Source organism: Salvia hispanica, chromosome 2 (genome assembly GCF_023119035.1).
Source record: "Salvia hispanica cultivar TCC Black 2014 chromosome 2, UniMelb_Shisp_WGS_1.0, whole genome shotgun sequence".
Taxonomy (NCBI): Eukaryota; Viridiplantae; Streptophyta; class Magnoliopsida; order Lamiales; family Lamiaceae; genus Salvia; species Salvia hispanica.
Window position 1 is genome coordinate 13,938,621 of NC_062966.1, and position 16,368 is coordinate 13,954,988.

General features: G+C 34.1%; 3 protein-coding genes across 5 annotated transcripts; 2 read left to right on the forward strand and 1 right to left on the reverse strand.

Moving 5' to 3' along the window:
• The first annotated feature begins 5,310 nt into the window (after window positions 1-5,310).
• On the forward strand, window positions 5,311-5,951 carry LOC125208093 (glutaredoxin-C13-like). The gene has a single exon (XM_048107650.1). The coding sequence runs from the start codon at window positions 5,447-5,449 to the stop codon at window positions 5,750-5,752; it is 306 nt and encodes a 101-aa protein (XP_047963607.1). The 5' UTR covers window positions 5,311-5,446; the 3' UTR covers window positions 5,753-5,951.
• Window positions 5,952-8,850: 2,899 nt separating this feature from the next.
• On the forward strand, window positions 8,851-11,116 carry LOC125204241 (membrane-anchored ubiquitin-fold protein 3-like). 2 transcript variants are annotated; one of them, XM_048102841.1, is made up of 5 exons: window positions 8,851-9,033; window positions 9,553-9,634; window positions 9,786-10,006; window positions 10,409-10,579; window positions 10,796-11,116. In XM_048102841.1, the coding sequence occupies exons 3-5, from the start codon at window positions 9,874-9,876 to the stop codon at window positions 10,849-10,851; spliced, it is 360 nt and encodes a 119-aa protein (XP_047958798.1). In that variant the 5' UTR covers window positions 8,851-9,033; window positions 9,553-9,634; window positions 9,786-9,873; the 3' UTR covers window positions 10,852-11,116. The 2 variants fall into 2 exon arrangements, with proteins under 2 accessions (XP_047958798.1, XP_047958797.1); XM_048102840.1 differs by lacking the exon at window positions 9,553-9,634.
• A 1,150-nt stretch (window positions 11,117-12,266) lies between these two features.
• On the reverse strand, window positions 12,267-13,965 carry LOC125206009 (protein TRANSPORT INHIBITOR RESPONSE 1-like). Of its 2 annotated transcripts, none has more exons than XM_048105266.1 (3): window positions 13,814-13,965; window positions 12,669-13,515; window positions 12,267-12,356 (listed from the first exon to the last, which is right to left on the reverse strand). In XM_048105266.1, exons 1-2 carry the CDS (start codon window positions 13,922-13,924, stop codon window positions 12,691-12,693), a joined length of 936 nt encoding a protein of 311 aa, XP_047961223.1. In that variant the 5' UTR covers window positions 13,925-13,965; the 3' UTR covers window positions 12,267-12,356; window positions 12,669-12,690. The 2 variants fall into 2 exon arrangements, with proteins under 2 accessions (XP_047961223.1, XP_047961222.1); XM_048105265.1 differs by having other exon boundaries at window positions 12,267-12,596.
• Between the last annotated feature and the right edge of the window lie 2,403 nt (window positions 13,966-16,368).

A 16,368-nucleotide genomic window follows, 5' to 3' on the forward strand; every position in this document is an offset into this window, starting at 1 on the left:
AATTTAAATAGAAAACATTAATTTTTGTCTCTAGATGAATCATGACGCTTCGAAAAATGTCACGATTGTTAATATCCCAAATAAAATTAAGGACTCAAAAGAAGCATCATAAATTAATTATTGGACGCTTATAGTAGGACTGTTAGACAAAATGTAACTTAGAGATGTACACAAAAACTTTCTTTGATCTGATTGAAATTTAATCAAAATTTATCAAATAAACCAATTGAGTATATTATAGTAGTACATACTACCTCGTCCAGCGTCCAGAGTACATTATCAATAGTCATGTTGTTTTTATTTTGGACTATCCATGATAATTAGTTATCTTTATCTTTTATAAGTTTCAATCTCCAATGAAATAGACATTATTCTCTGTTAATAATATTTAAATTACTTTTTCGCTCTAAAATTATTGGTAAAAGATGCTGGATATGGAGGTAGTATGTACTGTATATAATATATTCCTACTTAATTGGTTTATTTGATAGATTTAGATTAAAATTCAAACAAATAGACGAAAAAAGTTTTTTGTGTACTGAAAGTTAATCAAAGAGGTATACTGCAAATTAATTGACGCAAATTGATTTGTTGGTGTAGCTATTTGCATTCGCAAGGGAAAAACACTAAAATTATTGTTACAACTCGAAATTCCAGTTTAATTTCTTCATAAATACTACTCCTATGAGAAAAGGTGCAGTAAAGAAAGGTAGATTCACTTGTAAGGTCACGGAATAAAGGCCTAAAGAGTCATATATATAAGGATTCATAATATTCCTAAAAGCTAACCTTTAACAGAAATCATTCTTGGGATGGCCTAGCTGATGAGTTGGCAACCAATTTCACTATACTATCCATGTCCTATGTTATTATGATAAGTATTACAACAACAAAAATACCACATGATCATATCGTATGTGAATCAACACTATATTCAGAATTTCAGATGGTCAACTTATATATAAGAGAATATAGTAATAGATCGAATTTGCTCTGCCCCGCAGCTACTTTGGTTACACCCTCTAAATACATGGTACAAATGAGGTTTAACTCAAAATTAGTCAAATCTCCATTCTCTATATCATCATCGCAAACATCAGTAGTACTAGTATATATATACATGTAACGTATGATACCAAAATTAAACTTGAAATGCATTTTCTAATTAATAATTTAATGTAATTCTGGTTATCATTAAGCTCGCCCCTGTCAACACCATGAAACTGTGGAACCTCTTCAATAAAGACGTTAATGTTAGTACTAAAACACATAGATTCTACATCAATAAAACTATGCAGCTACCCACACAAAACTTTTTTTTTTTGTAGATATACAAAATTAAAATTTTTAAAATTACCCAAAAAAGCTTTGATTAGCATCGGATCAAGCAAAAATTAACTAACATATCAGGTCAGGCCAGATGGGCTTAGGCCTATAATCTTATTGGTTGTTCACTCTTTTTCTTTTTTTCTTGAGAAACATATAATCGTTACAACATCACTTTAAGCCCAAATAGTTCGAACAAAAATTCATACTACCTCCGTCCCCCAAATTTTAACTTTGACCCGGCACGAGTTTTAAGAAATGTAATGGAAAGTGAGTTGAAAAAGTTGGTGCGATGTGGGTCCTACTTTTAAAGTAGTAGTTTTATAATAAAATGTGAGTAGGAATGAGTTAGTGGAATATGAGATCCACTACCAAAAATGGTAAAAAGTGAAGTGTGTCAAATTTTCAGGGATGGACCGAAATAATAAAGTATGTCAAAATTTAGTGGACGGAGGTAGTAATTAAATACGCAGTCTCTAGTTATGCCCCAATTAATTTCACTTAATACCTCAAAACTTGTAGTTTCCCGAAGGAAATTATGTAAAAACAATAAAATTTAATAATAAAGAAAACTTAGTTAAGGTTTTAATCAATGACTCCAAATAAAAATAGAGTATTTTGTGAGCCTAAAATAAATGTTCATCCAAATTTCAACAAAAGTTAGGGGATAAAACAAAAAAATGTTTTCCCCACACATATAGTATATTGGGAAAGAGATTCAATTGAAGCAGATGCAAGTTGTTCAAAGATTCACAGCGCACCGAAGTTATTCGTGATCACTTCAAAGACCAAGAAAGAATATATTATTCTCTCTTGAAATTATTTTTCAAGAATCCTGTTTCATTACTAAATTGACCACTCCATTTTCATTATATTATTCTGCTTATTTTTCATAAAGTGCATTCCAATATTATTTCCTCAAATAAATTCAGTACCTAAATTTATGGAATAATTACTACTCCCTTATCTGTAATTCTGCATATCACACGGTCAAAGATGTTACTTTCACAAAGAATTTATTCATCATCATTAATTCAGTGGTCTAACTCTAACCACAACTACCTATCTCTCATTTTCTTCTTTTAATCGCGCTTTCGAATCTTCCTAAGCATCGGCCTCACAAACTTTAATTTTACATTAAATATATTATATTTGTCATAGTTACTCACTTTTTTCAAGCTTAATTTCGATTTTTTCAATTTATGTTGTCAAAATTTTACAACGGATCTAATTAATCATTTCTCCCTTAGGCCTTAAAAGCTGCCTTTAATTAAGAGTTCTTCACGTGTATATATATTCAGAATATATATGTATAGATATATTTTTAAAAAGGCCACTTATATTATTATTTGAGCATTTGCCTGCATTTTTTTTAATAATTTTATAGGCCTATATTTCGGAGAAAGTGATAAATTCGTATTGGGACGCGATATATATGATTGAATTTCACAAATATATGACTGATCAAGTCGGTTTGAACTGGGATTGCATAATTTGAATTTTGAACAAGTAAATTATTATGCAAGTGTAATCAATTTCATCTGGAACGCACCAATGGAGGAACGATTCCAACGAGAATTAGATTCAATGTCCCACTATCGTATATATATCGATTATTATGGTTCACCACTTTATTAATTACTTTTAAAATATCTATTTGTACTAATATAAGTATATAACACTTCGTTAATGTGCCGCGCTCAAATAACCACATTTTTTTGGACATATGTATTAAGCAAGGGCATCGGTAAAAGTGCTTAAACGCCACATTTCAATGGAACTCTGTGGGGCGGATGGAGCCGCACGTGGGAGTGAATGGGGCGGGTCGTTATGCCACATTACGTAACCCCCCTCTCTTGAGCCAATGGAGGTAGTGCAAATTGTCCACTCGCTAGGTATGCGAGTGGGTATTTTTGTTACCCTAATTTAAAATTTTAAAATATAAAAATCATTTTTAAAAATAAAAAATTACTAGTACTAAAATTTTACAATGAACATGCATAAAGTCAGAACCGTAAATTAATAGTATATTTTTTTTTGCATACGATCCTTTGCATTAGAGAAGTAATTAAGTTCTTTATTGCATGGATGCGGATGAAGCCTTTTATAGGTAGTTTTTCTGCTCAAACATTCCTTATGTAATTTTGCATTTAAGGGAAGCTTTTATTGCTTTGTAATCGTGTATGTAATTTTGCATTTAAGGGAAGCTTTTATCACTTTGTATAAAATATGTTAGATTTATATACAAAATCAGTACTTAGCTTAGTAATAGTTGTGCTTTATTAGTTAAAATCTAAAGATTTAGTGAAGGAACGGTGTAAGAAACATAATTGTAAATGGTCTGCGTGCAGGAAAATAAGAAATATACTAGTAATAAATACAAAATTTAACTAAAATATACCCAATTGAAAAAGTGAACAGTATATACAGTCTACATAGAATAAGACAGAGAAAAGTAAACCACATATATTGAATCTCATGTCGTCCAATGGTGGTTTATATACTGTAATAAATTACAAGAAAAGAAAATTATCATTTAAATCATAAGGAAATATTGAATTCATCTATTTATATTAACTAGAACTTAAACAAAAATGTATTGTCTTTTAACATGTGGATTTCTAATATATTTTTAATAAGACATATTCAATTCATCTATTCCTATTAACATTTAAATTGTACGTATTTTAAATAACTCAGTAGAGTATACTATAAGCACTCCTTAAATGCATCAAATTAGTAACTTCGGCCTTTTAAAAATGTACGAAATATGTCGGGTGATCATGAAATGGTATAATTATTTTTTATCCTCGATGCTATCCACAGAGTTATTAATTAATATTGACGGGATGTAAACTACTATGTACTATGGTGATGAAACATGCGTCTTGATGCTTTGATTAATTAAATAATCGCATTTATAAACGCGTGGTTTGCGGCATGGTTATGATACTCCAACTGGAATTTATAAAGATTATTAACAATTTGAGGTTTAGGTAATGATAAATTTTGCTCCATTTTTCAAATAATTGATCGGCTTGAAATTTTGACTATACACGTCGGAACAAAGCAGATCCTGTCCTCTTCCTACAACGATGAACCATGAGTTGCTATACATTTAAAACTAGTTTGGAAATTTCATTTAATATATTAGAACTCGATAACACTAACTGCAACGGCGGAAAACTTGCAACTTTACACGATTACTCTAATCCATCTCTACTTAACTTAATCACGTCAATTCTTTGCATCCTAAATTTTGATAATTTTTTTAAAAAAAATTCAATGCAAGTAATTGCATCTCCATTTTCGCATGAATTCTTTAATTAGAGGATAGTTGTTGTATTGCATGTACATAATTAAAAACAAAAAAAATACTTTTTTATATGTATATTTTTATATTTGGTCAAAACAACTAAAAAGTTTTATACTATAGTAAATTACTAAACCCTCATTAAAAGTTAAATTACAGTTCTCAATGAATGTTTTAAAGATTAATACACATATATTTATAGTAGTATAGATATGTAAGTTTCAAGATTCAATTGAATGAGAAGCAATGAAAGATCGATGTCGTCCTTTATATCTACATGTAATTGTCTCCTCTCAATAAAGGTTATAAAACAATTTTTTTGCAAAAAAAACTTAATTCCACACTTGTAAAATTTAACTATTTTCATGAAAAATCTTTTTCCTTCTTCTCCATAAACCATCGTCTGTTTTATCTTTAGGCGTGTACCGTTCTTTTTCCCATAGAGTCGTCGACAAAATAAATATTTTTATACGCAAAACAACGGAAAGAATTGAAGTATCAATATGGTTTTAAGTATCTTGAAAAAGTGCCATTCTAGCTGTTTTTTATAAGCATCAAAGAGGTGAAGCCCACACCCACTTTTCAATGTTCTTTTCTTTCCAAAAAGAAAAACAAATAAAAGTAGTCCATTCTTTTTGTACCCTTGTTTTAATATAAATAGAGCTACAAATCCACCTCAAATTCAAACAACAAACCAACCTTAATCTCCCAAACCCATTTTTCTTCTTCCCTCCAATACAAAAAAAAAAAAATCAATAACAAACAAACTCCTCACACTTTGTTGAATATACTAGTATTAATTTGGAAATGGAGAAAATAGTTAAACTTGCATCAGAAAATGGGATCTTGATATTCAGCAAGAGCACATGCTGCTTATGCTATGCAGTTCAGATTCTGTTCAAGGAGCTTAGGGTGCAGCCTCGCATCGTTGAGATCGACACCATTCCAGATGGCGTTGAGATCGAGAAGGCGCTCAAGAGGCTGGGCAGCAGCGGCCCTCTGCCATCGGTCTTCATCGGTGGTAAGCTTATCGGATCAACCAATGAGGTCATGTCGCTCCACCTCAGCGGCAAACTCGTACAACTTCTCAGACAGCATGGCAGTTTGATTTGAGGATTTTATCTTCAATTGTAGAATAAGGTGTTGCCATGGCATGATGTTCATTACTGTTGATTAATTATCTTTAAGTGTGATATACTTGGTTTAAATATAGGGTTAATTATTAGATGATCAAGAATTATACTATGTATATTTATGTCATAATGTGTTGCATTTGATTATTCTCTATTAAATGAAGTTAGTTTTTTAATTACTACTTTGGTCGTGTGAAGTGTGGTTTTCCAAAGCTAATTTACTTTTATGTATAGACGAGAGAATAAGCGACTAATGAATCTGGATATAAAGTCTCACTGATAGTTACTCCTACTAGCTAGTAAGACAATATGGCCATGCACCACTAATTATCTAGTAGTATTAGCTAAATAGGACAGACAGATAGTATAGAGGAGTAACTAATAATTAATGGAGCTAATATAAATTTATTGGCAACAAGTTAACTCAATAATATAACACAGATTTGTAAATTATGCACTAAAACTATTGAATTACTTTCTAATTGTGGTGTGTTTCTAAATATATAGGTATAAAATTATTTATCCACATTTTGTTTGTATAGACGTAAGTCTTATGCATTTTTATTCATATCTTGTAATTCTACTATATAAACGTTAATATATCTATTATTGAAAATGTGATTTGGTAATAACTTATTTGTTTTTTGTAACATTAATATCACAAATAATATTTCAAAACTTACAGAAACATAGTAAATGGAGTATTTTTATACCAACGATATATCGGGAGTATTATTTATAAATAAAATTAAATTATACCTCTCTAACATAATCTTTGGCCGATACCAAACCCATCTTCAAATCAATCATTTCACCTCAGGGACGGAGCCAGGATTTGACGATAGGAGGAGCAAAAATATATTTATAAACAAATTTTGTTGTAATGAGAAGGAGAGTTTAATGCCAGAATTTAAAATAAATTTTAAAATTTGAAAAAAAATATCATTAGCATAAACTTTTGTGGAGGGGCAAATATCCAACCAAACATTGTATTGTAGATCCGCCCATGTACCAACCAATAAGTTGGGCATATGTGCGAGTAAAATGTCCATAATTCGAATTACTGAACTAAATTGATTTTAATTGAAATATGAATTTTGTTTCTAATTTATGGGGGATGCAATTGAGTTAATAAGATGTAATTCCTCCAATTACTAATAAGTTAGGAGTACGCGCAAGTAAAATGAATTTTGTCTGAAATTTGAAATTCATTTTCATATTAGAACTAAGCGCAAGTAAAACATCCGTGAATTGAATCTATCTGAAAGAGTATGAAATTCCTCCAAATATAGTAGTATTTCTAATAGTATAATTGAATACTTTTAATCAATCCACCATTGTTTCTTAATAAAAATATGTTTACTAGTTCGAGTTTTATAACATTAATTAATTAGACCTATTTAATCCATAACAAGAACTCCAGTACTAATAAGGAGAGTAGGAGACCCTTTAATTTTTAATAGTCACAACCCACCCCATACGAATCTTGAATGCCAATTTTGTATATATTGTCATAAAATACCTTAATGCAAGAAAGTATGTTGGCAACATAACAAATTAATTGTAAAGTTTTGAATTGGAGACCTTATTTTGAAGAATGAACGGCACAAAAAAGCCCTAACTTTTTGAGTTGTTACACCGTTGACCCCTAACAAAAAAAATCCTACCACAGGGGTCTAACAAAATATAAAATCACAAACCTTGCATATTTTGCCATTTTTCGGACGAAATTGCCCAAATTGCTTGAAGGGCAATTTCGTCTCGTTATCCCTGAAACTTGCCACTCTGCACACCTATGTTGAGACTACAAGTTGGTGTGTAAGAGATGTCAAAAATCAAACAGGCTATTAGCTTCCACTTTTTTATGATGTTGAGTTAGACTATATTATCTCTCCCTCTCTGTTCAGTCCTCTTCCTTCTTCCTTCCTTCTTCCCCTTTCGTTTTTTTCTTCTCCGTCATCGTGTTGTGAACCCCACGAATCACCATCCCATACTCGAGTTAGTGTGCTTCTGTTTATTTTTTTGTAGAGTGAACTGCTTCCCGTTTAGGCTAATCGATTGGCAACGCGAATTAGGGGTTTAGGGATTTCAAATTTTAGGGTTACCGTACTCTGCAAATTTTGGGGGATTTCATTTGAGAGAGCAATATTAATTGCAAATAGTGAACTGTTATTGTTTTTTTTTAACATATGATTCATTTGTTGACTGAGAAATGAGTAGTCACTTATTCTTTGTTAACTGCTTTTATTTTCAGTATGAATGTTAATACACCTAGAGCTGAGACGAATGTGTGATAATTGATTAGAATTTAGTTGTCGGAATTAGTTGTCTCTTTAAATGGGAAAATTAGTTATGCTCTTTGATCTATTTTGGTAAGTAATTTGTGGAACAAGATTATTTGGTTAAATGATGAAGTTTCGTCAAATTAGTGTAATAAGTACTAATAATGAAATGTTTCATTGGATACAATATTTGTATCTTACGAAATCACGCACAATTAATAATGTGTATATGCGATAAGTAAACACTCATTTCCAAACGTAAAACAAAGGAATTAAAAAAATCATCTAAGAAATGAAGTTAATTAAACATTTCGTGATGATAAAAATCAATGTAGATAATTAAAAGGGAAAAAAGGGTAAAATGAAATGCATCAGTCAGTAGCCATGGATGATTTGGGAGCATTTATTTTTTATCCAACACAGACCGTTTCTGAAGGAAGCTTTAACCCTACCTTCAACACTGTACACTTTGTATTTAGCATTTATTTTGCAATTTTTGAGGGAGGAGAAGAAAGACATGACATTTCAGTCACATCATTGGGCATATGTCAACCAAACTGCATGCTACAGGAGGTGCATGCAGAGGCGGCGGGTAAATAGGCGAAAATGCCCTTTAAGGGCAAAAGGGTGTTATTGTCCGAAACTACCTGATTTGTGATTTCATATTTTGTTAGACCCCTATGATGGGATTTTTTTTTGTTAGCGGTCAACAGTACAACAACCCAAAAAGTTAGGGCCTTTTATGTAGTTCACTCTATTTTGAATTGTGTTATAACTTTCCCCTACAAATCTTCAATGGAAAATAAAACAGAAAAGGACTGATAAGCTGAAAACAATAAGATTCAAACACCACCGTTTTCGCTCTGTAATCTTTGGCGGTCGTTCCACTTCTTTGGAACTGTATCATAATCTCATTTCACCGGAATTCGTTTATTTCCCCCCCGATTTCTGATCTTCCTCTAAATGGGCTCTTGATCAGGTTATTCTACACTTTACTTTTCCTCTTCTTTTTTTTTGTCTCAAGATTTGATTTTTACGCCTTCTTGTTTATTGTAATCGGTCCAATTTCTATATGATTTTAGAATTTATTGCCACGATCAAGATTGTTTTTTCGGCTAATTCCGTAGGCTCTGAAAGAAATTTTTTGAACTAGGGCTTTGATCCTTAGAGAGGAGGTGTTGGATTGAGTATTAAGTTTCAATTTCTATACGAATTTCTGGTTGCTGTTGTGTGTGATTTATTTTGGGAAATGTTTTTGCTAATTACTTTTGAAGAGGAAATACTTGTGTAGGAAGGTACTTACTGTACAAATACAATTGTGGCAACCATGGTGCAAGTGAAGTTCATACGATTCATTGAGCTGAAGTTATGAAATTCTTGAAACTGGACATTATGTGTGTATGTATGTATGTGTGTGAACTGTGAGGAGACCTTCCACACACTAGTAGATTCCTTAGACGACCACTTTACATGTAGTGTGTGGTGGTTTGTGATGCAGGGGCCTCTTTTGAGTTTTGTGCTAATTGGATCATATGAGGTGGTTACTCGGTTCATTGGGCGATTCACATGTACAATTGCTGGTGTGTTTTTACTCTTCTTGAATTTGCGTGTGAACGGGATTTAGTTTTGTTGTCCTTCAACTGGAGTATATTACTTTCAAGCTTCAGCTTCAGTTTTGTTGTAAGGTTATGGATGATTTATCTTCTTTCTCAATTAATTCCTTTTTGACAGGTGGATTTTAGCGAATTGAATTCTTTTACGCATAAGCCTGTCAATTTATCACATTGGAATTCCAGTAATATAGCAGAGGGAGGCTACTATGGCCGAGGGACTCGAGCAGCTTAAACTTAAGTTCAGAATCTTTGATGGGACAGATATAGGTCATGGTTCCTATTCGCCATCCGTCACTGTTGCAACACTTAAACAAAGACTTCTTTCCGAGTGGCCTCAAGGTTGCGATTCTGCTCTTTATGTTTACGTTTGTTTACTTAACTTGTGTCAGTGAGGTTGTCTTGTTTCCTCTTGGTATGTGTTTTCTAATAAATTCTCTGATTTCATTGCGTTGCACAATAGTTTTGTGGTATGTTAGTTTATGTTTTACCTTTTCTTATTATTATTAGAAAAAAGTTGCTAGAATAGCCAGCTTGCTTATGTGAAGCAGCGGTAGAATTTCCATCCACAGTGATTTTATGTCTAGAGAAGCAACATGCATCGTAATAACTCCACCGTGAGAGCAATTAGGTGCTAGGACCAGTTTTTGATTGTTTAATAAGATGAGCTGTTTATAACTTATGTCTGTTTCACCAAATTTAATCTAAGATTTTGGTCGAGCCTCTTTCCGTCTTCATTGACAGATAAATCAGTAGTCCCAAAGTCGGTAAATGATATGAAAGTAATCCATGGGGGAAAAGTTTTGGAGAATGACAAAACACTTGCCGAATCTAGAGCGCACACCAGTGACCTTCCTGGTGGAGTTATTACAATGCATGTTGTTGTACAGCCAGCTGTTGTTAAGAAAAAGACAGGTTCGTTTCGCTGTACATTTTTGGCATGAAAATTTTCCAGTTTATTTGCTACTTAATCGAAATATCCCCACTTTCGTATCATCCCAAGTTTGATGTGATGACAGTAACTATCAAGCATACATAAGCCTGTTTCTTGATCACTATTTACTCGTTGCACAATAGGGTCTAATCTCGAGCAATTGCCTTCTAATTTTCTTGTTCTTCTGCTCAATTCAGGTAAAAATCTATCCGGGAATCAAATACAGTGCTCGTGTTCCTGCACTATCCTTTAGGGCCTGTCTGTAAAGAGCTTCACAATGGTGAGGCTATCTTTCCTTGCTTTTTTTTGTTACTTCCATTGAAATATAATAGTGCACGGGAGCATCAACGATGGAAAGGTCGTTGAGAAACGAAACAAATTGGCTTCTATAAGTTGAAACATTGCCTTCATACGTCACGATGTGGATCTAGATTTCTCCCCGCTCTTGTTTACTTATTCATTTATTTGTCTATTTATGGATGTAATTATCTTTCAATAAATTAATACCTTTACTTCTATTAGAAGTTTTTTTTTTTTTTACCACAAAAAGCCACTATAATTTCACTGTTCACATGCTAATCAAATATATTTTGATTTTAAAAAAGAGTGAATTACATAAAGTGCGAGAGCGAGAAATCAAATAACCATTGTCCATTGTTTTTGCTATATATTTTCCCCCCTCTAAAAATTCTTCGTCTCTTTCTCTCTTCAAACAAGAGAAATAATCCTTACTGATTTACTAACTGATTCACTAACTCTATTTGTGAAAGGAGCGTCGGATGGGTAAAAGGAGGCTCTGGCTTCACAATTGAATTTGTTCTTAATTAAATGTGATAAATTTTCTTTTATTATCTCTGTCATACTATATATTGTAAGTACATATTAATATCTATACATAGGTACTGTTCGGTTTCCTAAATATAATCTAGGATTAAGTTGTGAGAACATTTTAGTTGGGAGGGGTTGACTATGACTAATTATCTGAGTTGTGGGATTCAATCTCATAAACTAAACACAATACATAATTAATCTCAAGATACAATCTTGCAAATCGAACAACCTCATATAGTATTAATAATAAGCACAATTATATGGCTATAATAATATTTGTGTTGTAATGAAATTTTTAGGAATTTTTTTGGATAAAATTGCAACTTATAAATTGTGAATCCCAATTAACTGTAATACTTTAGCAATATGAAAATAATATAATTGGAAAAGATAAGTAACCGAAATTGCATAGCCACAACTTAGAGAGATAGTGCTGGCCCTGGGGAGTAAGCTTTTTCTTTTCTTTTTTTTTTTGTTAGTACTTTCTTTTTCGTTATTTCTTTTTCTTTATTTATATCTTTCGTTTTTTTCAGTGGTCACGTTACTCTGTCTACATATGCATCAGTTGTTGTCCCTCGTAACCTCTCTGGTTCACTGTCAAAAAATAGAAAGTTATATTCAATTATTCCTTTAATTAAAACTCAGTAAGGTTTCTTAAAATCTAAAGTTTTCTCATCTGAATCCTTCACATGTATTTTCTGTCTCTTTCTCTCATGGTAAAAGTGATAAACATTGACCAAGCAAAGATATAGTGAGATTGTTATAAACAAGATATAGACCCAAAATACCTAACTTATCAACAACCATTTCAATATCAAAAAACAGCAAATCAGAATCTGAAATGAAATTTGAACGCTTTATTGCTGGGCATAGACATCTAATAATAATGGAACAAAATCAATAATACAAGTACAATAGTGGAAGTTTCTGTAAAAAAAAAGAAAACAATCAGCCTCCTAAAAGATTGAATAAGTAAGTCTACATTTTAGTACACGAGTTACTCGTACAAACAAACTCATACAACACAAGATACAACAGAGAGTTGGGCCTCAAATGGGAACTGAACGGGTGGTGAATAATATCTCCACCAAGCAAAACCCAATGCAGACGAGATGCCCATTTAGGCGTCTCCGACCATTATAACTCCAAAGCTCATTCCCACTTCCACTGGCAGTTCGGTCACATAAACCTTTTTTCTGACATAAAAAAACTTGAACAAGTGTAAATTAGGAGCAATACCTGCTTCAGCTGAAGGAATGTTTTATAGCTCAACAGCACCATTGCTCACAAACACCTCTGGGCTTCCTGCGTTTTTGTCCATCGTCCAGATGAAATCAGGCATGTCGACTCTCCGTCCTGCAACTGTCCGGTAGATGTAGAGTTTCTCAACAGGGCAATTTTCTGGCCGGGAATTAGGGTGACCTCTCTCATCTATAACTTCAACATTGAGCCTGGGCATCTTTTGAGCAAGCAGCTTACACGCTCCATAGCTCACCAAGCATGATGACATCCAAAGGGATCGCATTGTCTCTAGCTTTGCAGCATTTGCTAAGAGAGCTTTGTCCCCAAATGGACAGTCCCTGATCTCCAGTTTCCGCAGGCTATCACATCCAGACAAAACATGATGGAGGCCCATGTCACTATCCCCGGCAAAAGCTATGGACAGCATCTCCAATTTCTTAGCATGCTTTCCAATATATTCAAAAACTCGATCAGTAAGGAGGCCGGACATGGAAAGGCGTCGTAATTCCTTGCAGTTCTCTACTATGGCTCCAAAACCAGTATCAAGTGGTTCGAGAGTCAGGTAGTCAGGAGCTTGAGGCTCAATGATACAAAGTCGAAAGCGGACCATCTCTGGCCGGTTCCTTGCAATTGTAATCAAGGCAGCATTTGACATTTGACGACAAAAGTATAGAACAGACTGGAGCTTGGGGCAGCCTTCTGAAACGGAGACAAGCCCCTGTTCTGTCAAAGCAACGTTAGCTTCTGCCTCAAAAGGATCAGAAGGGAACACCCGAAGTTCTTGCAAATCCTTGCAAGATGCAGCCAGGGCTTCCAGACCAGCATCTTCAATGTAATCCAGAACCTGTTTGCAGTAACAGGGTTGATTAGCCAAAGGAAGTAATGCAACAAATGACACGCAACAAAACTGAATATTAAAACCGTAGAAACATAAAATATTTAGGCACAGAAGGCATAAATAAGTTATCATGAGCCAATGGAGCATCTAAATTCAGAGATGGGGTACAAACAGGTCTTCCAACCAGAGAAATGCTTTATTTTGCTGGTAGGTTCTTTACAGTATATTTAACAATAACTATCTACTACAGTCAATGGAAACTCTATGGAAGATAGCATTAAATACAGAAGGAAGAGTTGCATACCCAGAGACACTGTAAATGCGGACATAGGCTAATAATTTTTACAAGATCAGGACTTTGAATCGCTGCATAAATCAAGTCCAGAGAAGTGATTCTGGCACAGGCTGAATACATAGCAGGAAGATAAGCTGGAACGACATCCCAAAACCCGGACAAGCCTCTAAATAATGCAGTGAAATTATTTGGACAGCCAGTAGAGCAGAGATCTATGCTCCATCCAGAGCCATCTTAAAGAGCATTGAACCCTTACAGAGGAAAAATAATTCCTTGTTATGCATGTGATAATGGGTTTACAACAGTAAATCAACTAGTCCCAGAATGGGCATTGGGCCAAAAAAGAAAAAGGAAGTAAAAGGATGAACTTCATTTCTCATTCGCTGTATTTCCAAGGTAACTTTTCAGGTGCCCACACAAAGTATCTTATGTGGTACAAGATGACACAACAAATTACAGCATCCCATAATCCTTCCACTAAAGCAACTCTAATATTATGAGTAAACAATAAAGAAAAGAAATTATTGGTGTCCTAATTCAATCATTTTCGTAAAGAAGGAAAGGTAGAATATTAGAATCTACTCAATAATCCAAAAAACCACACATCCACCAAAAAATAATACAGGTCACAATATTCCATGGACAACTGACAAGGAATCTTCCTCAAATGAGAAAATCAGACAAGCCAATCAAAACGGTTGTGTCATTCAAGGATCCCCTTTATTCAATAATCAATACACTGAACTTACAATTAAGAAGGAAATCAGTTTGACACAATAAAATTCCCCCAACCAAAACTAACTATTCACCGCTACGGAAAGTATGTAAGTATGCCACGAGTGAGAAAAAATCTAACTCACAACATTTTGTGATCTAATATCCACAGGAAAAAGAATGGAGCAATGAGTTGAAAATGAAATGAATTATAGAATCAAAAAGTAAGCTTTAACAACTTCACAGTCCAGTTTGAATTTATCCAAATGCTGGACTTTCAACTAAATCCATATCAAAATCTCCAATTTATCACACAGACACAAGAACATTAACCAGATATCAAGCTTGGACGCCGATGACAGATCTATAAGATAAAATTAAAAAAAAAACACTGAACCCATGGAAAAAAATTTCCTTCATTCGTCCATTAGAGAAGGGTAAAGTAAAATTTAAGAGAGAGAAAATAGTAAGAATTGAAGACATTATAACTCCAGTTTCAAATTGAATAACCTGCAATTAGCAGCAATCGAAGCGAGGCGTCAGTAGTGAAGCCCTCACAGGAAGAGAGCACCAAAACCTTGGGAAAAGTTTAAACGATCTGGCGATCAGGTCGAGGCTCTCGTCCGTGACGACCATCCGCTTGAGCCTGATCTCCTCGAGCGAGGGTAGGAAGCCGCCATCGCCCTAATCCACGGCTGCACATAGCCGCCCCAGCCCTCCGGCACGAGGGTTGAAATCCGCGAAATGCGGCTTCCCCTTCATCTCCACCGCCCGCACCTTGGGGAACCGCCGAATCACTATCTCCGGCGACACCGCGTAGCAGTTCCCGATGAAGACGCGGCGGCGGCACCAGCGCTCGATCTCGTACCACGAGCGGCACACCAGCGACACGGCGTTGCGGTCACGGTCGGACCTTAGGAAAGAGAAAACATGCTCGAGGACCTCCTCTGGAAACGAGTACGCCATGAGCTGGCGGTTTCAGCTCTGGATCTGAAAGATTCCTGCAATGGCGAGTGAGAGAGAGAGAGAAGAGAGAGCTAAGATTGAAAGATAAGGTTATTTGGGGTTTTTAACTTTGATGAGCTAATGACTGAACTAGGGTTTGAATTAACGGCTCGCGGTAGCAACACGTGGCAGTGGCAGATCTTGGCCGCCGATTTCGGAGTGGGCCCAGTTATCTATTTGAAACGAAGCGCGACCGTAGAAATTTGCAGTAAGTGTTGTCTGTGTGACGTGGCGCCCAGGACCATATAAATTGCGGTAATTTAATTTCACAATAATAACCACCATATTTTTAAATATTTTTTAATTATAATTTCAAAAAGAATTAGGACTGTGGGTGACAGCTCCAAGTATGGGTTGATCTTACACAAAAGTTTTTGTGATTTACTTTACAAAAATGGAAGAAAATACTACTACTAATTTGTCATACTTTCTGAAATCACATATATTTTGAGTAAGTTATCACTTAACATTGAAATGTAAATCCAAATATGGGGCTAAATAACTACTCATAGTACTCCAATACTCCATATCTGATGCAAATACTTACATAGATAAATTTCACATAATTATTTTCAAAGTTGAAAAACCTCTGTACTTGTTTCTAAGTACTAATACTAGTAATTAGTAGTACTAGAGGATCTTAAATAGTTATGTTATTTTTAATTTTTTTGTAAAACTGGTATAAATGATGGGTAAAGAAGTGAGGAATCTCATGATTCTAAAATCGAGAATGTATCTAACTGATTTGATTGCGGATGAACAATGCGGAAATAAAGTGAATATAGAAATTGTAGTATTCAAATAAATTTTGTTGCATATATGTAAATTGCAATAATCCATGATGT